The sequence below is a fragment of the Rhinolophus hipposideros genome (assembly GCF_964194185.1).
Source record: "Rhinolophus hipposideros genome assembly, chromosome: 5".
Taxonomy (NCBI): domain Eukaryota; kingdom Metazoa; phylum Chordata; class Mammalia; order Chiroptera; family Rhinolophidae; genus Rhinolophus; species Rhinolophus hipposideros.
This window is the reverse complement of record NC_138051.1, coordinates 22,122,022-22,149,105: the sequence shown is the minus strand read 5'-3', so window position 1 is coordinate 22,149,105 and position 27,084 is coordinate 22,122,022. Positions and strand designations below refer to the sequence as shown.

The 27,084-nt window shown below is 32.4% G+C and overlaps 1 protein-coding gene across 4 annotated transcripts in view; it reads right to left on the bottom strand.

The window, feature by feature from the left end:
• The window catches only part of STRN3 (striatin 3), a 94,229-nt gene that overhangs the window by 32,462 nt on the left and 34,683 nt on the right, over positions 1–27,084 (bottom strand). For all 4 annotated transcript variants that reach the window (XM_081047799.1, XM_081047801.1, XM_081047800.1 and 1 more), the window contains exons 2-7: positions 21,754–21,857; positions 21,269–21,342; positions 13,665–13,746; positions 11,016–11,189; positions 4,432–4,561; positions 2,535–2,676 (exon numbers count right to left, since the gene is read on the bottom strand). In XM_081047799.1, the coding sequence (XP_080903925.1) occupies positions 2,535–2,676; positions 4,432–4,561; positions 11,016–11,189; positions 13,665–13,746; positions 21,269–21,342; positions 21,754–21,857 (706 nt within the window). The remainder of the gene's footprint in view (positions 1–2,534; positions 2,677–4,431; positions 4,562–11,015; positions 11,190–13,664; positions 13,747–21,268; positions 21,343–21,753; positions 21,858–27,084) is intronic.

The window sequence follows — 27,084 nt, the reverse complement described above, 5'->3', positions numbered from 1 at the left end:
AAACTCAGACTACCTAACATAGACGACGGAAGAAAAACAGGATTTAAAAGCTTTCTAAAAATCAGTGGTTTCACAGGATAAAAGGATTCAAAATTAGAGGTATCTAAGCAGATTGATAATATACAAAATAAAAAATAACATAGATTATCCAATGGGGTAAATATGAGATATGTTTCATTAGGACAGACTATTTATTTTAAAAACACCTGTGTCCTTTACCCAACAGCTTAAATCTGAAAACCACTACCTTCCCATTTATAAGTGAGTAAATTCAAATTTCAAGTAAATGAATTAAATATAAAGGAGTATGTCCATCTTCTCTGTTTTGGAAAAACTGAATATGATACCTGCTGAGTAGAAAAGATAAATTCGGAAACACTGCACAGATCCTATGACAGACTTCATTTCTTAAGGAAAGAAACTACTTGAACCATTTTGTTCTCAAGAGAGCCCTTTCCCTTAAGAACTTACAATGCTTTAAAGATGTTTCAGTCTCTTCTGGAAGGAAAAGATTTTGTCAGTTACTTCCAATTTACAAAGATACTCAGATCACTCTCAAATACTCTTAGTAAAAAGTAAGTTAATGAATTGACAGTTATCATTAGTACTAATTAGGTCCTCTCTTGAAACTGCGATATTCCAGTCAAGTCTTTGGACAGAAAGACCAATCAGCTGTACGTAATATGGTACTTTTATTAAAGAAATAATGCCACTTTATACAAATCAAATTCCTGAAATTTTTTTATGTTCTGACTGAGAATTAAACTTCCAGCAATTTTAAGCAAAAATAAGAATAGATTATGTGTCAAAATTTAGGTATCCAAATGTTTAAAAACTGCTTTGATCGTTTTTTAAAATGAAAATAACCTAAATGTACATCAGCAAAGTCCTGGTTCAATAAAGAAAGAAACGTACTGACAGAATATTATGCAGCTATTGAAAAAAATGTTGTTTCAGAAGAACAATATGTTAAGTAAAAAGTGTGGGCAATAAATCAGCACACAGCAAAATCCTTTGTTAAATATACACATATTTATATATAAATGTTAATCATGGTTTTCTCTACATAGTAGCATAACAGGTGATTTTTAGTTTTCTTCTTTACATGTTGTTGTGGGTTCTAAACCTCCTATAAGATAAATGAATTAAAAAATAATTATATATATACAATTTAAATATATTTATATAATTATAAAATAATCCAGAAAAACATAAATAGTAGTTTAGAAATTACTGTTAAAAATTAAGGTATTTCCAACACTGAATGGGTTGCACAGAGAAGCTAAAAGAAAACTTAGATACTTATATTGTTTCCCCTGAGCAAGACTAATTTTTAAGAAGAATAAACTTCTAGAATACAGCCATTTTCAAATAAGTACAAAAATGTATATTCAGAGTCTAGAAAGTTATTGTGGAGTTGTTTTCACATTTTTAATTAATGTGCCTCTTCTCTTTCCAGTTAGTTGAGAAATGAAGGTCTGAAAATAATGCTTAAGAATTATGAACAATGAAAAAGCTGATAACAAAATTCAGATCTTTTAAGTATTTGATTTATATCAGGACAGCCAATAAATATATTATCTATAAGGTTTTATCTCTATTAGCAACATTCAGTTTCGATACAAAATTGAGGCATTTAAAAAAAAACAAATGTGTTTTCCATCACCAAAGTAGTGTTTAAAAATCCAGTGATAAACCTGAAACTAATAAAGAAATAAAGAAATATAATGATAATGCCTTTTGCTAGTAACTACTGGTAAGCAATGATGGTGTTCATGTGAAGTATGTTAAGGCACTTAGAAACCTTTTCTAATAAAGCTCTATAAACACAATTTGAATTCTACCTACCAGATAACATGCTGATATTAAAAGATTGAATGAACATTTAATAGGAATAACATACTGGACCTCAGCTATTATCTTAAAATATTTTTTACATTTTTATTTTACTTTCTAATGGGGTTTCTAAACCTATATAAACTGAACAGGGTTTATCTCCCTTTTAGTTATGACTGGATTATTATTATCATTACATATCACTTCCAAAGGCTAGGCCCTAACATTTGAACAATGAATATTATATATAATAAAGGTTAATAACCTTCACTAAATCTTGTTCAATATAGAGCTACAATTCAGGTTTAGTAGCTTTATTGCTTCCTAGCAATAAGTCAGATAATAAATACCATACAGGCATACCAAAACAGTTAATGCTTCTTGAAATCTAGATTCATTACCAAATTAAATAATGGGAAGTTAAAGAACTGTTTATGTGCCTATTTTTAATCTGCTAAGAGAAAAGGAACTAAATATCTAAAGTGACTAAGTATTTCAACTTTAAATCAAGAAAAATTTCAAAAATCAAGCCATATACAAAACAGTTTAGTCACTGAATCTTAATAAATCGATGCAAAATACCACTTCCCCTTGCTCTCAGTTTCACTGTCACGGTACAGAGACACACATTTCTACATATAATATTTAATAATAATACATCTTTAAGGGCCCACCCCCATAATTCTTTATCACCTTACCCCATTCTGTGCCATCCCCTGAACTCCGTGCTTCTCCGGCTCCTTCACCATCTTCAGCAGTCACTAAAAAATCAAATTCTTTCAGTGCTTCTTCAGTATCAGGATCATCAGTTAGGTCAGCAGCTAAACCTTCATTACCTATCTGTAAATGGAACACAAGCCAAGAATTAATCATAAATTTTAAAGGGGTCCTTTATGTTTTCATACTATTATTTTTACACTTGCACTCCCATTTTTAAATCACTTAGGTACAAAATTTTAGATTTTCATGTAGTTAACCAACCCCAAATTATACCTTAGATAAATGGTTTTCGACAGTGTTGTGTGAAGACCACTGTAATAGGTGATGCAAGTAATGTGGTAGTAAGAATGATTTTAAAATGCTAATCACCAAGAATAGTTAACTTCTTTAAATATTTCACAGTTACCCTTTAAAGACCCATTCACTCACTCACACTCTGATGTGTTGTGCCGAACTGATCTCACTGCATATGTAGTCCATAACTCAGTGATATGTAACAGCTAATAAGGATATTAACTAATGTAAGTCAATAGGTGTGGTAATTACGATAGTGCTTTACCTCCCAGAACAAAAAAAAGGATCAAAATGTCTCTTCACCCATGTTACACATACTGAGTATGTTATACATATGAAATGTGGCAAAAACGTTAAAAACCACTGCTATGGATTAGAAGCTTTTGAGGAACACTGGCATTTCCCCACATTACCATAACATCCCAAAGAACCACAACTGAACCTACCCACGTTTTTTACTTGAAATGCTGTACACTACTATGACAATTCATAAATGGATCACCTAATCTACTTTTGCTCCTGTGGCTAACACACATCACCACTAAAATAGATAAACCCGTTCCTTAGGTTTTGAGCAAAAGTAAATTATTAATCCTTACCAAAGAACGAGAATGTTGACACATACAGTATTATGTTGTGTGTAATGCACTCCCAAGTATAATGCACACCCACGATTTTGGCCCAAATTTTCAGGGGGGGGGAAAATCTTTTGTTTTAATTTTTAATTCCAATTTTTATTTGTTTACATTTAGGTATTTGTTTTTTGTATTATAAAGGAATCTTAGTATTTATTTTTAAACATATTACGGTACAAGAAATTTTTATGTAACAAATAATTACAAGACACAAGAACAGATACAAGAAATTTTATGTACCGGTAACAAATTTACAGTATTTGCTTATCATAGAAAGCCAAGAACTCTTCGTCATTACAAGTTCATTACAAGTTCATCGTAAGTCCAATAAAACCAATTATCGTATTCCAGTGTATCATTTTGCATCCGGATACTGTTATTGATTTCTAGAGTTACACTTTTAACTCATAAGCATAAATAAAAGAATTAAAAATACTTATATAGATACAGAATTAGTACTACCCATGTATAATGTGCATCCTTATTTTCCTCTCACAAATTTGGGCAAGAAACTGTGCATTATACATAGCAAAATACAATACATTTAGAATCCACTCTACTCCCTCACCCACCACGAGAATTCCCACTGAAGCTTCAGTTAATTTATCACCTGTTTACCGTACATGAAGAAAAAAGACTGCAGCAGTGATTCTTAATTGTGGCAGGAGTGGAAGGGGTGTTGCTTTTTTAATAAAAAAGGTTCAAACCACTGGACTAGTCCTTTAAAAACGGACCCTTTCTTGCCATTTAGTGAGTAATACAGCAAATAAAAACTTCTACTATATGTGGGTAACTTAATAAGAACTGATATACAAAACTTTCAAGCGACATCGTAAAATCAAAAATGATCACTCACAATGTAACTTAAGACTCACAAAGATTTCTATTTGAAATGTACATGAATATATATGTTGTAGCTAGTAAGAATAGAAAATCAAGTTCTTACTTTGTGTTTATTCATCCGATGTTTGTCTTTTCCTTCTGGGATGCCTTCAATCATGTCATTTTCCTCTTCTTCATCACTGTCATCAGCATTTTCTAAGAAATTGAATGTCTCAAGCACATCACCAGAAGGCCTATATGAGGGGAAAAAGATGAATCCAAATGTTCCAGAGATTATTTCTAATATTTCTTTCTGGTTCGTATTTTAACACAGTATCTGAAGGTAGTATAGAGATTCAAATGACAACCTATTTACAATGTATTGCCTAAATGTTGTACCCAAGAAAAGAATGCAGAAAAATTATTTATGTTCTCTGATTAAAATAAAAGTGACTGTTCGTTGTTAACTGAGTTTCTCCTATGTATATTGTCCAAAATATTTTAAGTAATCACTGCATCAAAATAAAATCCTATAGTAGTAGAAACCAAATGTGCTATTATCTCTCAAAATAAAGCCACCATAAGCAAGCAACTTAAGCTTAGCATTTCTTAAGGCTCTACAACCTCTTACAGCTTGGCCCAAATATTTGAGGACTAAAACCAAAGTTTAATTTATCAGGTTGCCAGATTTAAAGTTATAGCAAATCAAATGTAGAACATTCCAATTCATTTCACAAATTTTCTTATCTAGAAAACGGGATCCTTAACATACTGAAGAAATACTTTCAAGTCTTTCAGAACCACTCATTTAATAGGTAATAGTGATAATCTATTTTTTTAAAACTATAATCTGAGTTCCTCCTTTGTATACAAAAAAAGGGTTTCAATAGTTGTTTAAATATCTAACAAAGGTAGCAACAGAACACTGGATTTTCAGCTGAACACAGACTCTCACAATGAAAGGCTCTGCTCTTCCATTAACTAGCTGCCTGAATGTGGCCAAGTCTTTTAAACCTTTTGGAATCAATTTCTTCACAGGTAGGGAAAAAACTTTTTTTTTTTCCTACCTGTAAACTGTGAGGGTTTAACTAGATGACCTCAAATGTCCTTATCAACACCAAGAGTGTATGGTAACAAAAAGAATAATCTGAAATTTAGGGTTTTCTTCCTCCATGATTGGTGCTATTAGTCCAAATGAAGAACATAATACAATTCCGACTATTTTTAACAGCACCTTAACATGGCACATGGTTTTAACAGGCCTGATACCACTCTGCCTATTCCAGTACATTAAGGACCTATTTTAAAAAAGAAAAAAAAAGGACCTATATAAAAACTGAATACAGAAAGAGATGGTGTTACCAAATGCAAATTAGTAAAAACAAACAAACCTACCACAATAATGAAACACTTTTCAGCTCAACGTTCATGGCATGTCTTAATATTTGGGAATTAAATGAAAGGCAAAGAAAATATATGACAAACCGGCACATGAATAATAAAAATAATAAAAAACACAGTAAGTCCTCACTTAACCTTGACGATAGGTTCTGAGACTTTAGAGGGAAACGAGGTATAATGAAATCAATTTTACAAAAGGCTAATTGATATAAACAGCATCTTGTCAATGTTATAATGAAACTACACTGAAGGAAATGATGTTATTCGAAGATCTGCTGCAACAAATTTAAAATACAAGAATTTTGTTTTGAACTTTGATAAATTAAGAACTGTTATCCCTTGGATAGAAACTTCTGTCTCTAAAGTGAGAACTCACATTTCAGATTTTAAAAGTTGTATTTGATCACAGCAATACATGTGCATGACCTTAAACGTAAAATAGAGCACAATCCATAAAAGATAGAATTGATGAATTAGACTTTCCCAAATTAAAACCTTGCTCTTTGAGAGACACTGCTAGAGAATTTAAAGAGAAGCCCACAGATTGAGAGAAAATATTTGCAAGTCACATATTAGACGAAGGACCTGTGTCCAGAATATAAAAAGAACACTTCAACCTCAACTATGACAAATAAAACAATAAAAAATGGGGAAATTATTCAAACAGACACTATATCAAAAAACGTGATGGCATAAACAGATACTCGACATCTTCAGTCTTTAGGAAAATGAAAATTAAAGTAACGATGAACTGTGAAGGTCTGAGACTTTACTTGCATGCTAACATGCTGTTTCTTTTTAGAATTCATGACAATGGTCTTTGTATGGATCTTTTTAAAATTAATTTTATAGTGTACTTGTAGGGAATCCTTTCAAACTGGAAAAAAAAATCCTGGGAAATACATTCTGTAAATATATTCCAGAAAACTTTCTTTTATTACTACCTTAATAATCTTTTCAACACCATTTTGCCTGTTCTTCCTGAAACTCCTCGTCAGGTATTGGCTCTCCTGAACGGACCTTTGATTTTACCTAGTTTTTCAGTTCTACTTTTTCTTTTCCCTTTCCTGGGAGAGTCCTTCAACCCTATCTTCCAAGTTTTACATGGAAATTCTTTCTATCACACTTTTTAATTTCTATTAGTTCTTTTTTGATGTCTGACTAAACCTTTTAAAATAACATCCTATTTGTTTTGTAGATGTATTATCTTCTCTCAGCCATCTCAGAAAATTAATTACAGTTTTAAAAGTCTTCTGCTCCCTGTTTTCTGAGTTCCTTTTCTGTTCAGTTCTTTGTTTTTAATTTTTCACAATAGTCAAGTCTTTCCTTAAGTGTGAGGCACTGAAGGGATAAATGGATGTTCTGTGTACATGAATGAGGTTTGTCAAGCAGCTGGAATCACTTTTGCATAATTGGACAGAGGTCCAACCATTTCACTGGCAGATCTCAATTGTCAGTTTCATTAGGTCTCTTCTATTAATGTGATCAATTTCAATATCCTGCCTGAAGAGATATAAAACCAGCTGCCAACATATTAGAAGCCAAATAACAGAAGAAAACAGGGGATCTCACTGCTCAGCTAGAGATTTTCAGATAATCCTATTTTCTGTACAGTAACTGGCCCTACAGTTCCTTGATTTCTTAAGAAATCATTGATTCAACTTCACCAGAAAATATACCACTATTCTTTAAGATAGGGTAGGGGTGTTTAACCAGCTGCATAGGATAAAAGAGGGTATTTGAGATTCTAACTACCTCTTACATAAACTTTAAATCAATTCTCTATTGACAGCTCCCCCTCTAAGCCTGACTCCAGATGTACCTGATACCTCCCATTCCTTAGACTTTGGAGCTTTACTGACATTTTGGGACTTGAATTGGTTTATTCCTTTTCTTCTTCCTGTTGTTCCTGAATACATTTAGATTTAAGCTCAGCTGACATTCCTCCATTTTCTTCCCAGTTTCCAAAACTATTAAATTCTCCCTATCTGATGGACAGTAGCCTCATTCTTTCTATGTAATCAATTTTGTCCTTCTGTGCTAATGCATCTTAAAAAGTCTTTGTCATTTCAGCTGAAGTTCCAGATGGCACACAAATAAAATGTGCCTTTAATCCACTATGCTTAAGTGGAAGTCTCCACTAAGGTGTATTCTAATTTTCTTCTCTGTCAACTATTTACTATCCTCTCTCATTCTAAAAAGGCAATCAACAGAATTTAAAAATTAACGTATCCAGATGAAGGGAAAATAAAATGAAGTCAAAGGTAAGGTTGGCCCATAAAAGGCTAAAAGAATCAGTTCATTTTTCTAGAGGTACCTCCTCATAAAATTGGCAAGATTGTAAACAGAGTAAAAAGAGAAAAGGAACAACTACTGGAGGTTCAAAGGCAAATCAGTCCAATGACTAAGAAGCAACACAGCTTTTCCCAGTTAAAAAAAATCTAAGAGATCTGTCTCTCCCAAGGAATCCTCATAAAGTGAAAGTTTTGTGATAGGATGCACTATGCACCCACTACATTCCCCTACAAAAAAAAATAACAAGAAATACATTCACTCAGCAAAATCCAGTAAACATTACTCTTGGTGGGGTTACATTTCAACTGGATACACAATATTCTATAAAAGTGCCTGGCATTGTTCTAAATGCTTTATACATTACTTCATTTCTTCTTCACATCAACCCAACCATCACCATTATGCAAATAAGGAAACTGAGGCAAAGGAAGGTAAAGTACCTTATCCAAAGTCACAGCTAGTAAGTGGTGAAGTCAGAATTCAAACCTAGTCTGTCTGTCTTCAGAATTCATTCTAAATCATTATGCACACTGCCTCTAATAATATGATCTAAGATGTATCATTCCTTTACTGTTTAACATAAGACTGCTTCTAATCTTTTACTATTAAAAATAAGAATATGATAAACATCTTTTTGCTGAAATCTCTATAATTGTGTTAAATCATTTCTTATTCCTAGGCATTTTCAAAGGCCCTAATAGCTGAATCATATACACATTCATTAGTGCAGATTCAGAATATATAAGTATACTCATTAAGAAGGAAACCAGCCTTGATTAAAAACAACTATTATCTAAACATCTGTGGTCGAATGAATCGATGAAGAAAATGTGATATATATACACACACACAAACACACACACACACACTAGAATATTATTCAATTATAAAAAAGATGGAAATCTTGTCATCTACTACAACACTGATGAACCTTCAGGACTGCATGCTAAGTGAAATGAGTCAGTCACATAAGGACAAATACTGCATGATTCCACTTCAGGAGGTATGGAAAGTAGTTACTCATAGAAACAGCTGAATGGTAGAGGAACTAAGGAGTTGCTATTCAGTGGGTATAGAGTTCCAGTCCTTCAAGATCAAGTTGTAGAGATGTGCCCTGCAACATGGCACACTTATAGTTAACAATACTGTGCTGCACACTTAATAAAACTGTCAAGAGGATAGATCTCATCTTATTTTTTTTAACCACAACAGAAGGAAAACTCATTTAATAAGACATTAAAGTCTTAATCTTGCAAAGGCAAGAAGCTTTCAAAGGAGAAGATACAGTGTTGTGAATCTTTAATTCATATTCATGTGTGGTACAGTAAACTGCATTACTCTAAAACATTTACAAACCCTATAAACTACTTAGCCTGGTTAGCTAATAAGTTTAGTGGAAAATGCATAATACTTTTCACCTTTTCTCTTATGCTACAAAAACACTCCATGCTTCTTTAAATCTAAAGTAAAGAAAACAGGGGCTCTATTAGATACCAAATTGTTTTTATTCAAGAGACCTTATTTCTCAGAATAAAAAGCCGAAACAAAGGCTTATATTATCTTGAAAGTTATAGAATATGTTTTAAATTGCATAATGTCAAAAAATATATCTAACATATGAAATAATACTAGTTTATAAGCTGTACATATTATTAATTTCTTAAGTTCTAAACGAACTCAAAGAACTCATTTGATTTCTCCCCCATCCTCTTTTTCTTTTTCTTTGTCCTTCCAACTTGTTATTCAGCATAGTATCTAATGGTTAAAATAAAAAAGTTCCACCTGCTCTACTTGCATTTATCAAGTCTGTATTCATCAAAATTATATCTGGTAGACAGAAAACAACAAGTGTTGACAAGGATGTAGAGTAATCAAAACTCTTACAAATTTCTGGTGGGAATATAAAATAATTCAGCCATTTGAGAAAAGATTTTGGAAATTCCACAATACGGTAATCAGAGTTACCATATGACTCAGCAATTCCACTCCTAAGTATATACCCAAGAGAACTGAAAACATGTCCACACTTGTATACCAATGTTCAAAGTAGCACTCACTATTCCAAAATGTGGAACCACCCTCATGCCCATCAACTGGACAAGGAATGGATAAAATGTTATATAGTATAGTACAAAATATTATTTGGCAATAAAAAGAAATAAATTACTGACATATGCTATAACACAGATGAACCTTTAAAGTAAGAAGCCACTTGCAAAATAATCATTTATGTCGAACTTCCAATACAGGCAAATCTAGAGACAGAAAGTAGATTAGTCAAGTTGCCTAAGGTAGGAGGTGGGAGGAGTGTAGGGAAGAATGGGGAGGGGCAGCTAATGAGTAGGGGTTTCTTTTTAGGAAGATACAAATTTTCAAAACTTAGATTGCGGTGATGGCTGAACAATTCTGTGAATATCCCATTAGGTTTGTGCAAATGTAATTGCAGTGTAAAAGGTTAAAAAATAACTGCAAAAACCGCAATGACTTTTGCACCAATCTAATAAAAACCATTCAACTATAAACTTTAAATGGGTAAAATTTATGGTATGTAAATCATATCTCAATAGAGACATCAAATTTTAAAAAAGAGTATCTGATAGCTTCTGAGTGAGTCCAAACAATGCAAAGCCTTGTTCCTCTCACACTAGTGTCTAAATAACCATTGTTATCCTGGTTATAGAGTAGCATTATAATTTATTGAAAATATTCTGGCAAAAATTTTTAAATCAGGATGTTAAAATAGCTCTGAACTACATGAAAATCACCCTCAAATTTTAATTTTGCACTCTTTCAGAGCTACAGCCATTCTCTTGGCATCAAAATTTAAGACACATTTTAAAAACATCTAAATAGAAAATTTATTTGCCCATGTTACTATTTGGGGGGGAAGGGAGGAGTTTTTAAATCTGAACTCTATCTGCTTTAAAAATTGTTAACAATAGTAACAAGAAGCTTAAGAGATTTATAAAACCCATTATATAAACACTGTTAACCTATAAGTATAGATCATACCTTTTGATTTCTTGTCCTTTTTGCTTAGGAGATTCACCTCCATTCAGGATCTGTTCTAAATTCTTTGTTTCTACTGATCCATTTGGTTCTGAATTGGATAGTCCAAGTAATGACCTTACCCGCTGAGACCGTACATCTAATATTGTATCTGTGTAACCTACTTCCTGAAGATATCTATAAGAAAAAATTTAAAATATTAAACCCCACATATTGTTAACATCTGCAAACTTGTTAACTCAAAATTGTATCAAAGCACTTTAGTATTTACGATCCTATAAAATATACTCTTCCTTTGCCTCCATAACTGTCTTCTCTATAGACTGGTTCGTTTATAGAGAACAACACCAATTACAAACCAAACTTTAATTAAGAAAGCATATAGTATGGTTAACATTACATACATAACAAACCATACATAACATTAACATACATACATAACATTACATAACAAACATTGGTTATGTAATTGGTTATGCATGGTTAACATTACATACATAACAAACCATATGTATGGTTAACAAACCATACATAACAGTATGGTTTAAGAGAACTTTATGTATGGTTCTCAAACTTTAATTAAGAAAGCATATAGTATGGTTAACATTAATTAAGGACAAATTATCCTAAAACCTAAAAAGCCCTAAAAACTTGAGGCTTTAGGAGTTCATGATATATATTTAAAAAAAAAAAAAAAAAGTCCAGAAAGTGGTAAAGAATGAGTAGAACAAAACCTTAGAAGAGTGACAGGCTAAGTTTAAAACCGAGTTATTGGCCAGAGGTAGATGGACAAGTTAGTTCTTCTAGGATTTAAGATCTCATGGCGTTCCTATAATTCCATGGTCTTCAAACTTTCCGTATATCTACATCAGAGTACTTAAGCTAAGATCGAGGATGAGACTGAAAAAGAACAAAGGGACTGGATTATGACATAAATATAGATGATGGGTCATGAATGGCTTTGTGTGACAAATTTAAAAAATTCTTCCTAATGTATTTCATAGGCTAATGAAGGATGCTAAAAAGGAGCTTATATACTGCTGGCAAAAGAACAAAAGATTTTTAGGTGAAAGCTAAATCTAGGAAGACTGGTTAGAACACGAACAAAGAAAGAAGTAAAGCTGGAGAAGAGGAAAATAAACATGAGAAAAATAAGCAAAATATAATCTTAGTGATTTAGTGCACTAATAAACATGGCAGTAGAATGAAAAAAAGATACAAAGAATTTTGGAAATTTTTCAGGTTTCTAGCTTGGATGGTTGGATGATAGTCCTATTCAATGAAATAAAGAATAAAGGAAAAAAAAAAAAAAAAGAATAAAGGGTCAGAATCTGGTTTATAGGGTAACTGTCAGATAATCTTGTAATGTCTATGAAAGTGAAAACATTTATTAGGTACAATAAAGGTCAAAAGAAAGGCCAAGAAAGGTCAAAAGCTCGTAAGAGATTTAACTGCGTAGATAAATTTGGGAGTCATTAGTGTTTGGTGGTATTTGAAGACATAGGTTTAAATGAAATTATCCAGAGAAAAAGCATAAGTAAGAACAGAAAACCTGAGTACACAAACATCTAATGGGCTAGAAGATTAAGAGAACTCATAGGAAAATTAAAAGGAAATACTTGAGAATTGGGGAAGGGGGCGCGCAAATGATAGTGACACCATGAAAGTAAAAAAAAGTTTCAAAATGGAATGAATAGTTAATGTCAAATGTTTGCAAAAGATCAAATATGAATAAAAAAGATCTTTTAAATGTTTGTGATAGTAGCATCAATGGAACATCAAAAAGGAAAACAGACAAGAAAGGTAAGAAATGAACAAAGCAAACTATGGAGATAAAACTACTCTTAGAAAAGGTGAAAAGAGAAAGAATATAAATCCAGGCAATAGGATTAGACATGTAGGAGAGAAATAATACTGTGCAACTAAAGAGCAAGTTAAAGTGAGAAGGCAAAAACATGGAACTAGAGTGAGAGGTGGAATATCAGATAGATGACTGTCATTGGATCACGGAATATTCCAGAGGTAGGGTACCTCTAGGTAATAACAAGATCAAGCATCTGACCACACTTCACTGGGTTATTGAAGGTTGAATAAATGTAAATTACCCAGCATTTTAGGAGTATACTAACTAGTACCAAAGTTTTCAAAGCATAAGGGAGAAGAACAAATATAAACAACAATAAATAAGATTCCCCACAGACAGAAGTACTTCTAATACAACAAAGAATTCAAACATCAAAAAGTTCCTCAAAAATTCAAGAGTAGGATTTGGCAAGACACTTTGGACAGTTTGGAAGCCAGTTAAATTCCTTCTTTAAACCAGTCACACTGTCACGAAAACCAAATATGTGAATTGTACAGTGATGGGAATGGAGTGTCTACAAGTATGAACCCTATATTGTTTTTGTTTTGGTCTTCAAGGCATCCTGTCTTTATGACATTCTACCCAGCAAATAAAAAAACGTCATCATCCTGAGAAACGTTCAAAGTAACATTCAGAGGAAAAAAGATCCAAATATCGAACAAAGCGTATAAAAAGCAATATGAAAACAATACACATTGTCTCACTATCATTAAATAATTTTTCACTTGCAAAGTGAATATAAGACTTCATACCTAGATCCTTAAAGCTAAAAATGAACCATTACTCACTGTCTTAACAGCTGTCTGCCTTGCTTCCACGTTAGCTGGCTATTCTGAGGCGCTGCGGGAGCCTCTATGTCTTTGGTTTCTTCTAAAAAGTAACAAAAAAACAAACAGAAAAACAAGAAAGTTTCATATACATTATGTCAACTACTGAAAATATTGCCAAAGTTCTAAGGGATAAATTTCCGCAAAAATAAACCTAGATATTTTATAAAGAACAGAAGAAAATTAACTTTTATTGAGTATTTACTGTGGGCAACTTATTTTAAGTGTTTATCCCAATAACTCAAACACTTAGGACCCTCCCTGTTTTAAAATTGGGAAAAGCCAAGTGTACATTAACTATAACTACCATGGATTCAAAAATCAAAAGCCCAGGCCTTGAAATAAAACATTAAAATTATTTTTTAACTACCAGAATTCTACTGAGTTGAATGCTTTTGAAATTAAAAAGCTATGTTTAACATTCCCATGAGTGATTTAAAATGAACATTACTAAGAAATTAGTTCTATAAAACTAGTGAACAACTTAATTTTGAGTCGGTATCAGTAGACTCTAAGTCTCCATCACAAGACTTTATATAGTCAATCTCATTTTTTAGAACTAAAAGTTAAACCAGAAAACAGTTTTTACTGTAAGTAAAATGTCACTTTTTATTCTTAGGTAACAAAGTAGATGTACCAGAAAAGGATTTAATAAATAGTATAATTTCAGGTGAGTTAAGTTCTCAATAAATGTCCCTAAGTGAAATTTAAATTTATCGGCACTAATGAAGTTATAGAACTATTTTCCCATAAATTCCTATTATAAAAACAAAGATAAAACAGAAAGAGCATTAAAGACCAGCCCTCACACTGAATGTTGAGAACTTAGAATGGCTCATAGTTGTTAAGCTCCAAGACTCCTCAGAGTCACATCAACAAATATTTATTGGTAGTAACTCAAATATTCTCTGCAGGTATTACTTCTCCAACCTTAACAATCCTATTATTAATATCTTCTCACTCTTCCCCTCAACGTAGGAATTTCTATAATTTCTAGAAATGTTTATTTCATTCTAATAGTCTCCTTATTTTTCTATTTATAATTTTTCCTATTTATAACATTTTATTTTTTAATCACATATAACACATAATCAGTGGAGGAAAAAAAAACATTTAAAAAAAAGAAATACAATTGCCCAAAATCCTATCACCAAAAGTTAATATTTAGAAGTTTATCATTCCATATTTCCTATCTGAAAATACATACATAAGCTTCTCCCCTAATTAAAAAAAAAAAGGGCCAACATGTATACTGCACTATAAGCTGCTTTTGACAATGTATCTTGAACATTCTCTCTATAGCAATAAATATGGATTAACATCATATAAAATGATATATTTACCTATTTAATTTAACCAGTTCCCTAATGTTGAAATTAGTTTCTGTTATTCACTGTTATAAATGCTGCTGCTAAGAATATCCTTCAAGTACATCATAAGCTACAGCTCAATTTTTTAATACACCCATCAGTACCTAGATGAAGAAACAAAACATTACCAGCATCCCCAAAATTTTCTTTGTGCCCTTTTCCAGTCACTTGATACTCCCAGAAGGGCATACTATCCTGAATTCTAAAAACTAAATTTTTTAATTTGATAACATTAAATCATTTATATCAATTTTTAGTTTTATGTGACGCATCCATGTTATCAGGTGTATTTATGGTTTGTTTACTTTTGCTGCTAGACAGCATTCTATTATGCTAATATCACAATATATCCATTCTAAGGTTGTTTCTAGCTTTTTACTATTAAAAATAATAGTACCATGAACATTCTTATACAAGCCTTATGATGAACACATTAAGCATTTTAAGGAGTGGAACACCTGGGAAAGGAATTACTGAGTCACAGGGCATGCTACGTTCCCTTTCGGAATACCACAGAGAAGTCATTTCCAGAGCAGTATACAATACCAACACCAGTAGGTCTACAAATTCTGGCTGTTCACATCCTCCTCCACACCTGACTTTTTCTCTTTTACAGGGTAGCCATTCTGGTAGGTGTCTAACTATATACTGCACTGTGTTATTAGGTTGTATTTCCTCAATAACTGTTAAAATGATATCCATCATTTCATATGCTTATTGGCCATTGGGGTATCCATTTCATGGGATGCCTTTTCAAGTATTTTGCCCATTTTTCTACTGTTACAGATGTTTTTCTCTCAAACGTAGGGGAAAAGATCTTTACATATTTGGATATAATCCCTTTTATAGGGTTAGGTTTACTTTATATATATTGGGATTTTTAAAAAATTTATTGGGGTGACATCTGTTAGTAAAATTACATAGATTTCAGGTGTACAATTCTGTATTACATCATCTATAAATCCCATTGTGTGTTCACCACGCAGAGTCAGTTCTCCTTCCATCACCGTATATTTGATCCCCCTTACTCTCATCTCCCACCCCCCTCCCCCCCTTACCCTAAGTAACTACTAAAATTATTGTCTGTGTCTGAGTTTTTGTTTCTCATTTGTTTGTCTTGTTCTTTTGTTGTTTTTGGTTTATATACCACATATCAGTGAAATCATATGATTCTCCACTTTTTCTGTCTGACTTATTTCACTTAGCATTATACTCTCAAGATCCATACATGTTGTCACAAATGTTCCTATATCATCTTTTCTTACTGCCGAATAGTAGTCCATTGTGTATATATACCACAAGTTCTTTATCCATTCATCTATCGAAGGACATTTTGGTTGTTTCCATGTCTTGGCCACCGAAAACAAAGCTGCAATGAACATTGGAGTACACGTGTCTTTATGGATAAATGTTTTCAGATTATTTTGGGTAGATACCCAGAAGAGGGATTGCTGGGTCATATGGTGATTCTATTCGTAATTTTTTGAGGAACCTCCACACTGCCTTCCATAACAGCTGCACCAGTCTGCATTCCCACCAATAGTGTATGAGGGTTCCTTTTTCTCCACAGCCTCTCCAAAACCTGTTACTATTTGTCTTGTTGATGACAGCCATTCTGACTAGGGTGAGGTGATATCTCATTGTGGTTTTTATTTGCATTTCTCTGATGATTAGTGATGTTGAGCATTTTTTCACATGTTTATTTGCCATTTGTATGTCCTCTTTGGAGAAATGTCTCTTCAGGTCCTCTGCCCATTTTTCAATTGGGTTGTTTGTTTTCCTGTTGTTGAGTTTCATGAGTTCCTTGTATATTTTGGATATTAGCCCCTTATCAGAAGCACAGTTTGCAAAAATCTTCTCCCATTCAGTTGGTTGCCTCTTTATTTTGTCGATGGTTTTTTTTTTTGCTGTGCAGAAGCTTTTAATTTTCATATAGTCCCATTTGTTTATTTTAGCTTTTACTTCCATTGCCTTTGGAGTCAAATTCAAAATGCTCTTTGAACCCAAGGTCCATAAGTTTAGTACCTATGTTTTCTTCTATGCAGTTTATTGTTTCAGGTCTTATGCTTAAGTCTTTGGTCCATTTTGAATTAATTTTGGTACATGGTGACAGATAGCAGTCCAGTTTCATTCTTTTGCACATGGTTATCCAATTCTGCCAGCACCATTTACTGAAGGGGCTGTCTTTCCTCCATTGTATGTTTTTAGCTTCTCTGTAAAAAATTATCTGTCCATATTTATGTGGTTTTATTTTGGGGTTCTCAATTGTATTCCACTGGTCTATGTGTCTGTTTTTCTGCCAATACCATGCTGTTTTGATTATTGTAGCCCTGTAGTACAAGCTAAAGTCAGGCAGTGTGATACCTCCAGCACTGTTCTTTATTCTTAAGCTTGCTTTGGCTATTCGGGGTCTTTTGTGGTTCCAAACAAATCTGATGATTTTTTGTTCTATTTCTTTAAAAAATGCATTGGGATTTTGATGGGGATTGCATTAAATCTGTATATTGCTTTGGGTAATATGGCCATTTGAACTATGTTGATTCCTCCAATCCATGAGCACGAAATGTCTTTCCATTTCTTTGTGTCTTCTTTAATTTCTTTCAAAAATGTCTTACAGTTTTCAGCATATAGGTCTTTCACATCCTTGCTTAAGTTTATTTATTAAGGTATTTTATTCTTTTTGCTGCAATTGCAAAAGGAATTGTTTTTTGTATTTCTTTTTCTGAGATTTCATTGTTAGTATATACGAACGCAATGGACTCTTGTACGTTGATTTTGTAGCCAGCAACTTTACTGTATTCGTTGATTGTTTCTAACAGCTTTTTGGTGGAGTCTTCAGGGTTTTCTATATATAGCATCATGTCATCTGCAAAGAGTGATAATTTACTTCTTCATTCCCAATTTGGATGCCTTTTATTTCTTTCTCTTGCCTGATTGCTCTGGCAAGGATTTCCAACACTATGTTGAAAAGCAGAGGTGATATGGGACAGCCCTGTCGTGTCCCTGAACGTAGAGCAAAGGGCTTCAATTTTTCACCATTAGTTATGAGATTAGCAGAGGGCTTGTCATATATGGCCTTCATTATGTTAAGGTATTTTTCCTTCTGTATCTATTTTATTGTTTTAATCATAAATGGATGTTGTATCTTGTCAAATGCTTTTTCTGCATCAATTGATATAATCACATGATTTTTGTCCTTTATTTTGTTTATGTGATGTATCACATGATGGATTTGCGGATGTTGAATCGTCCTTGTGCCCCAGGGATAAACCCCACTTGATCACGGTGAATAATCTTTTTAATGCATTGTTGTATTCGATTTCCTAAAATTTTGTTTAGGATTTTTGCATCTGTATTCATCAGAGATATTGGTCTGTAGTTTTCTTTTTTTGTGTTGTCCTTACCAGGTTTTAGTATCAGAGTAATGTTGGCCTCATAAAATGAGTTAGGGAGTACTGTCTCTTCTTCAATTCTTTGGAAGAGTTTGAGCAGGATTGGTATTAGATTCTCTTTGAAGGTTTGGTAGAATTCACTAGTGAAGCCATCTGGTCCTGGACTTTTGCTTTTGGTAAAGTTTAGGATGATTGATTCAATTTTGTTACTGGTAATAGGTCTGTTTAGATTTTCCAGTTCTTCATGGTTCAGCATTGGAAGGCTGTATGTTTCTAAGAACTTGTCATTTCTTCTAGGTTATTGAATTTGGTGGCATATAGTCCTTCATAGTATTCTTGGATGATCCTTTGTATTTCTGTGGTGTCCGTGATAACTTCCCCTTTTTCATTTCTGATTTTGTTAATTAGTGTCTTCTTTCTTGTTATCTTAGTGAGTCTAGCCAAGGGTATGTCAATTTTGTTAATCTTTTCAAAGAACTCAGCTCTTTGTCACATTAATTTTTTCTATTGTCTTTTTGTTCTCTATTTCATTTAGTTTTGCTCTGATTTTTGTTATTTCCTTTCTTCTGCTGACCTTGGGTTTCACTTCTTTTTCTAGTTCTTTAAGGTGTAACATGAGGCTATTTATTTGGGATTTTTCTTGTTTCTTGAGATAGGCGTTTAATGATATAAATTTCCCTCTTAAAACTGCTTTGCTGCATCCCCAAAATTTTGATAGGATGTATTTTCATTGTCATTTGTTTCTACGCATCTTTTGATCTCTCTAATTTCTTCTTTGACCCAGTTGTTCTTTAAAAGTATGTTGTTTAATCTCCATGTATTGGTGTTTTTTCCTGCTTTCTTTTTGCAGTTGATATCCAATTTCAAAGCCTTGTGATCAGAGAATATGCTTGGTATGATTTCAAACATCTTAAATTTGCTAAGGCTCATTTTATGTCCCAGTACATGGTCTATCCTTGAGAATGTCCCATGTACACTCGAAAAGAATGTGTAGTCTGATGTTTTAGGATGAAGTGCTTTATATATGTCAATTATGTCCATTTCACATAATGTGTCCTCTAGGGCTGCTATTTCGTTATTTATTTTCTGTTTGGATGATCTATCCATAGCTGTCAATGATGTATTTAAGTCCCCTAGTATAATTGTGTTTTGGTCAATTTCTCCCTTTAGTTCTGTTAGAAGTTGCTATGTTGGGATTATTGAGACAGGTATAAAAACATGAATATCTTTTACTTCTACCAAATCAATATTTTTCATATCTTCTCCTTTTTACATTTTGATTTATTTTAGGCATAAAAAAGGCAATACTGATTCATTTAATATTTGTCTCTATACTTTGATGTAATGATTTTATCCCCCTTTGTTGGCATGGTGTATTTTTGCCCATCCCTTTGACTTCTTCCCTAGTAAACATCCTTAATAGTTTTTATACCTCTGTAAAAACAATCTACTTTGTTACTACTGTCTCCTATAAATCAAATACTTGATGTCATTTTATTCCTCAACTTTAAGAAGTTGTAATAGTTAACTTTAAAACAAATTTAGGACCAGTTTATTTTTATCTGACTTCAGTTGTGGACAGGAGAGGTTTACCTGCTAATGATTTTGCTTTCTACAAGCTCTAGCAGCAAGACCAGCTAGCCAGTTCTGACTCTGGCTCCAAGAGCAACGAGCTGACCACTAGCCTCCCTCCTCATACTACACAGACCAAGTTGGTGGTCAGCACTTGAGTTCTAGAAAGTGACTGCTTGAATATTCTAGCCATCTTAGAAAGTGGAGCAGAACCCAAAATAAATCAACTGCAGGTTGTATATATGGAGTGTTTCTGCCCAATTCTAAGTACTTTATATCAAACTAAAAGCAAATTAACTTAATTTTGAAAATTTACTATAATACCCAACTAAAAAAATCCACATTAAGTTTTATTGTCCCTACCACATATGGTTTGACTTTTTAGATATGTAAACTACAGAACAAAAAGAAAAATTGTATATATAAAGACATCTTTTGTTAGCATCCAATAACTGCATAGAATTCAATTTGTACCATCAGTGTGTATGTAAATAGGTTTTAAATATAACTGAGAAATCGCTAATATTTCCAAATATTGTATAATATAAATCCAAACACTTACTTATTAGACTTTCAGACTACTCAAACTGTAATCATATGGAACGCTAACCTTAACATTAAACTGTTAGCTCTTTTCTCTATCCAGCCCTCTCTTCCCTGCATAACTGTTCATCAGATGGTACTCTCCAATTCACTATCTGTATAGAAAAGAGCAAGGCCAACTGGATGTCATTTTTTCCTTCTCGGATCCTTATTTGGCTGTCACTGCATTTTCCAAATTCAATCAAATTTCTAATTTCTTTAGAACTAAATTGAGTTAATCACAGCCTCTCCAGATAAAAATAAGTTTTTAATTAAAAAATTAAGCTTATACAGGATGGGACAAGAATTGCCTGCAGGTGGAGTAAGAGTTATTTATTACTTCAGTACCTTCCACCTCTATATTACTACCAAAAATGCATCTACAGTTTGACATAGGTTTTAACACAAGGAAAATAGAAGAAATAACCTCAGGACTGAGATGTAGATGAACTACTTACTCACTTTTATTCATTAATTATTTTCCCCAAAATTATAAACAGTAGTACAACAGTCAACCATCTGACTGACCAATGCTATCAAAGCAAAATGGGGGGGAAAGAGAACATGTCTGTTAAGTAAAAATAAGCTTAAACCAATTTTTCTTGAATTGCGGGAGGGGGCCACAGAAGAACAGAAGAATGCAGTTTACCTGATTCAAAGGTTGGCATTTTCAAATCACCTTGGTTCAGTTCTGTCCCATATTTTAATTTGTGATATTTTGCCCTGAAAATTTAATAAAAAATTGTTGAAAAGAAATTTTTTTTCTTTTTCTACACAGCTAAGTAATTATGTTATTGGAGAAACATAACACAGAAAACAGGATATGAACATCTTTTTCTTTAAACTTGCAAAGGAACTTGGATGAAAAAATGTACCACTCTAAAAGGATAAAAAAAGGTTAATTACCCAACTATACTCCAAAACTTAGATTGTATAACAAAAGATGCTATTTCAATTTAAAATTTTAATCTCTTATTCTTTTCTCACATAAGAATCGCATCAAAATATCCTCTTTTATTTTGGGCATGGTTTTGTATCTTTCAAATAGCTTTCAAATACACTGTACAATGATATAAAAGAGAATAATAATGTTCTAATTTACTTTATTCATATAATAAAATGAGACACACATACCTTTCTTGTTTTAATGCATACTCTAACATCTTTATTCTTCTTACTAAATCCTTCTTCAAGTTTTCTTGACCTTTTCTTTCTCCTTGCAAAAATGCTATTCGGGCCTAAAAATATAAATGGTCCATTTATTTTCATTTTTTCTTAACTATACATAGGGACTTGAGAAAAGGAAAACAATAAAGGGAGACTTCTGCACTTTTATTCATGACAGCAAGACTTAAAATTCATAGTAGTTGACCAAACTTTGTGCAGATACACAAGCACATTAAAAATAAAATAACTACAAATTAGCTACTTGTTTATAAACCTCAAGCTCACCAATAATAATTTTACATAATCTTGAAGGAAAATTTTATAGCTAAAATTGCATCTAATTCCTAACATATAAGTCACAAGAAACTAAAAAAATTATATTCTCAAGTACATAAATATTTTTCCCAAAATAAGATGTTTCAAAAAACAGTAATATTGCCTCAAAAGCATTTCTTTCATGAGAAGCTTTAAAATTTATGATAGTTTCCATTCTACCCACCCCATTCTAAATTGTAATTCTTGAAACAACAATACCAGAGTATTGCAAATACAGCAGTCCCCCACTAATTCAAGGGGATATGTTCCAAAAACCCCCAGTAGATGCCTGAAACCGCAGATAGTACCAAACCATATATATATATGCAAACACTGTTTTATCCTATACATACACACCCATGATAAACTTTAATTGATAAAACAGGCATAGAACAATTATAACAATATAATAAGAGTTATATAAATCGTTGTCTCTCTCTCTCTCTCTCATAAAACGACACAGCTACTAAGTGACTAATGGGTGGGCAGCATGCACAGTTGGTTACATTAATGGCTATCACCCAGTTTCACATAGGTTTCAAATGAAAGGGCTAGTTTGAAGTGGAATGGCTCGAGATTTCATCACACTACTCAGAATGGCGTGCAATTTAAACCTTATGAATTGTTTATTTCTGACATTTTCCATTTAGTATTTCAGACCAAGGTTGATCACAGGTAAAGGAAACCACAGAAAGTGAAACCAAGAAGGGGATTGGGGATGGGTGGGACTATTGTAGTTACAAGTTAAGCCACAATATATGATTAATGACCTCAATACTTTCTGTTGTCATTTTTCTGTAAGGATTTTTTTTTTCTTTTTAATTGCCTTATTTCCTGAGAGAGGCAATTCTCCATCTTTTTCTGGCCCTTCCCAACATGTCAGCATCTTTCATCCACTCCACACTAAAGAGTAATGTTTAAAGAGGCTAGCATCTGTATGGGGACATTTCCATTATGCAGCCATTTACAAAACTAACTTTCACATGGGAGAAAATGGTCTTGCTGAGATGACTCATAGGTGTTCATTACGAGAAAGTAAGCTAATTTATGATTTTTTTCATTTTTTAAAATTTCAGTGAACATGGAATTAGAACAAATGAATTCAGCTGGATGATTTAATCAATTAAATTTAGATGTGTTCGTTTGTATAACAGACATACACCAGCCAGCAGACCAGCTAACTGCAGTTAATAAAAACACAAATAAATGTCCAGTCATCAAAACAAGTTCTTCTCTATTACTCATTTAAAAAAATCATATACAACTCCATAACACTTAAGTTATAGATAGCTACATAAGACTTTTAAATGCAAGTTTCAAAATAAAAGGTCTTGGAGAAATGGTAGATTTAGAATCCAACTGTCAAAGTCCTAAAAAGAAAAGTAGCATTTTTGACTCTCCTAAGTTTTGAGGCAAAGGCAAAACAGGTCAATTTCATTACAGAGCATAAAGCAATTCTGATTGAGGTTTTTTTCCTGTATTGGCTGTTTATTTGTCTTTTTAAATAATTTAAAATATTTTTCAATTACAGCTGACACAATATTCTACTCCTCCATCTTGACCAGAAATCCTGTACTGGCTGGTTTTTTAAGAAAAAAAAAAGTAAACCACATACTATAGAACCATTAATATGACTCCAATTTCCAGATCTTGTAAGCATTCTACAATTAGCCATGGAAAAAGATGAAAGAAGCTCATTTTACTCTGCTTCTTAAGAAGCAGTAGTTGGTGATTTTCTGATTGAGAAAGGCATTACAAACTAAGTGAAAGTTATAATGTCGTCTAAGGGAATACAAATAAAAGACTACAGAATGGTAATGCTTCCTATTAGAATCTTACACTGTAGTGAGAATTAATTTCTGCTTTTCTTTGGCATTTCATATTAAAAACCATCCATACTTAGAGAATGCAGCTAAACAAATAAACAACACACACATACACACACTGCATGCCCTAAACCCCAAAACAACTGCTGAACAGAAGCTGAAGGGAGATAATTCACAAAGACACAGGACCAGGTAAAGGTGAGAATTCATCAAAACAAAACTTTTAAAAAGACACAGTCTAACCAAAAACACCTGGAGAGGGCAGTAAAAAGCAGATGACAGATAAGTAGTAAATACTGGAACTGATCTTTTGACCTTGTATCACCAAGTATCTAGACAGATAGTTTGTCAGAAAAGGTAAAAATTAAGTAGGATAGTGGTAACAAAGTCCAATTTAACAGATTTGGCATTTAGTAAAGATCACTGACGATGGACTTTTCAACCATTTTTACAAGTTACATAATGCACCACCAATAGTATTTTATCATCTCTGCAAATAATCACTTTAAAAAGTAACCAGAAAAAACATATTTAGAATGGCATCAAAAAACAAAAGTACCTAAAGATAAATCAATAAAGATGTGCACGATCTCTGCACAGAAATTTTAAAACTTTAACTGAGATATAAAAAATTAACCTAAATGAAAAAGTAGACTCACTATTAAGAAACACCAACTTTCACACAAATTGTACAAGGCAGTTAAAATAATTCCAAACTGCCAGTGTGACAGCACCTCTTTTCACAATAACCAAGAGGTGGAAGCACCCAACTGTCCGTCAATAAATGAATGGATAAACAAAATGTGGTATATACATACACAGGAATATATCAATAATTCAGCCTTAAAAGGCACGGAAATCCTGTCACATGCTACATGAACACTATGCCATATCAAATGAAGCAGTCACAAAAAGATAAATACTGCAGGATTCCACTTTTTTGAGGTATCTAAAGCAGTCAAATAGATAAAACAGAAAATAGAATGGTGGTTATTGGAGAGGTGGGGCAAGGAATTGTTTTAATGGGTTTAATGTTTCAGATTTGTCAGATAAAGTTCTGGAGATCTGTTTCCCACAATGTGAACGTATTTAACACCACAAATTGTACACCTCAACATGGTTAAGATGGTAACTGCTTTTTAGCACATTTAAAAAGTATTTTAAAAAACCAGTCTTTCAAAAAAGGCAAACCAGATGGAAAAAGATATTTTAAAACATATAGCTGAGAATGGACTCATAAACATAATATATAGTTCCTATCTGCTCCCCAAAATGACATACCACCTAATTTAAAAAAAAACAAAAACATAGCCTGATGGAAATATTGTAAAAAGAATTAACACTATCAGATCACAAGATACCAAAATTACCAATCAAGATATGAAACAGTTCTCAATCTCAATAGTAGGTCTACAACCTCAATTTGCAGTCAGAGAAATACAAATTAAAAATACAATAAAATAACACAATACCAGACTGGCTAAAAATTTCTCAACTGTTTGTTGAGGAAGATGTGAATCAACAGATACTCTCATAAACAACTTATGGGAACATAAACTGGTATAGTCTCTTTGGCTGTATCTATTCAAGTTGTAGATATAAATACATTAAACCAAAAAATCCCTAGACATTTACCCAAAAGAAATGCACTGTATGTATGTACATACTAAGAGACATATAAAAAAAGTTTCCTTTTTATAATAACAGGCAAAGACTGCAAACAACCTAAATGCCCATAATTAGAAAATAAATTGTGGACTATTAGTACAATGAAATACTTAGAGTAAAGAAAAGGCAATGCTCTGTTTCTTGACTTCTCCAAGAATGGTATCATGGCTGTTCTCTTTACAACAGCTGGTTAAACTGTGCGATTATGTTTTCTGTATATAAATTGTATTTCACAATTTAAAAATATTTAAAAAAATCTCATTCTTAAGGATTTAAAAGTATATTTTTATTTTTATTTGAAAAGTGTATTTTTATTGTGAAGATAAGGTCAAAGGATCTAGGTCCAGTAGTTAAGAGGAGAAAAAGGTTCTACAATGACATGCGTAGTAACTTCAATAAAGGAAAAATTTTAGGAACCATAAATTTTCATTTTTTTATTCGCCAAACTTATGTGATTTTAATGTTTCTAATTATTTGATTTCAAGAGTATAAAAATGACTAGATAATTAACTTGAAATTCATTACTACAAATATACTGTACAGGCAAAAATGAACTTTTATAAATTTGTTTCCATATCCAATCTCAGTTAATTTGCAGAAACAAATCTTATTATTGATTTTTATGAAAACTTTTCTCCCTTTGAATGTAGGCAAAGGTACTCACTGGGACCATATTTTATTTAATCACTTGATTTTATTCAACAATCAGCACGTGATTGTAACATGACAAGCTAAAAAATTAACTTGATACCTATTTACAACGGATCACTTTTAACTGCAAGACCACTAGAGGTCACCAGTGCCAAACGATCAACACTGATTCAGCTAACATCAGACTGAAGTGATTTCACAATTACTGTAGGTTCCAATGTTTCTAAAATAAGAGTATCTTGCTTAAAACAAAGAAATTCCTTAATCAAATTTGTTTTACTGTAAGAGTTTTATTACTCTAAATAAAATTTAAACTAAATGCAAACACGAGATATATGTGAGTTTTGTTTTATCAATAATTAATGATTTTAAGACTGTTCAGAACTTACTGAAAAACAGAGACATTTAGAAACTGTACTACCATTTGGGAACAAACTTTAACATCCAAGCAATTAACAAAAAAAGCGTTAACTACTTTAGATTTAGAAGCAAATTAAAGACAAAATCAGGTTATAGTAACTAATAATAAGCTCTTAACACCACTATTTAAAATAATAGGCTATGTTATTATAAATGTCTAATCACTGTTATTTTGCCCACCTGAAGCTAGTTAATAAAAACGTAAAATAAATAGGCTATCTACAAATGTCAGTACCCTCTCAACTAAAATTATACCTGTGATTCTGTTTCAAGCACTTTAAATACTTCAGGTTAAGCAAGTTTCAGCTGTAAATAATTTAAGCTATACATATATAGTCAGCTGGCCCACCGACATTTCATATACAACATAAAATATAGAAAAAATTCAGATCATACAAAAGTTTCAAAACCTAGCTAA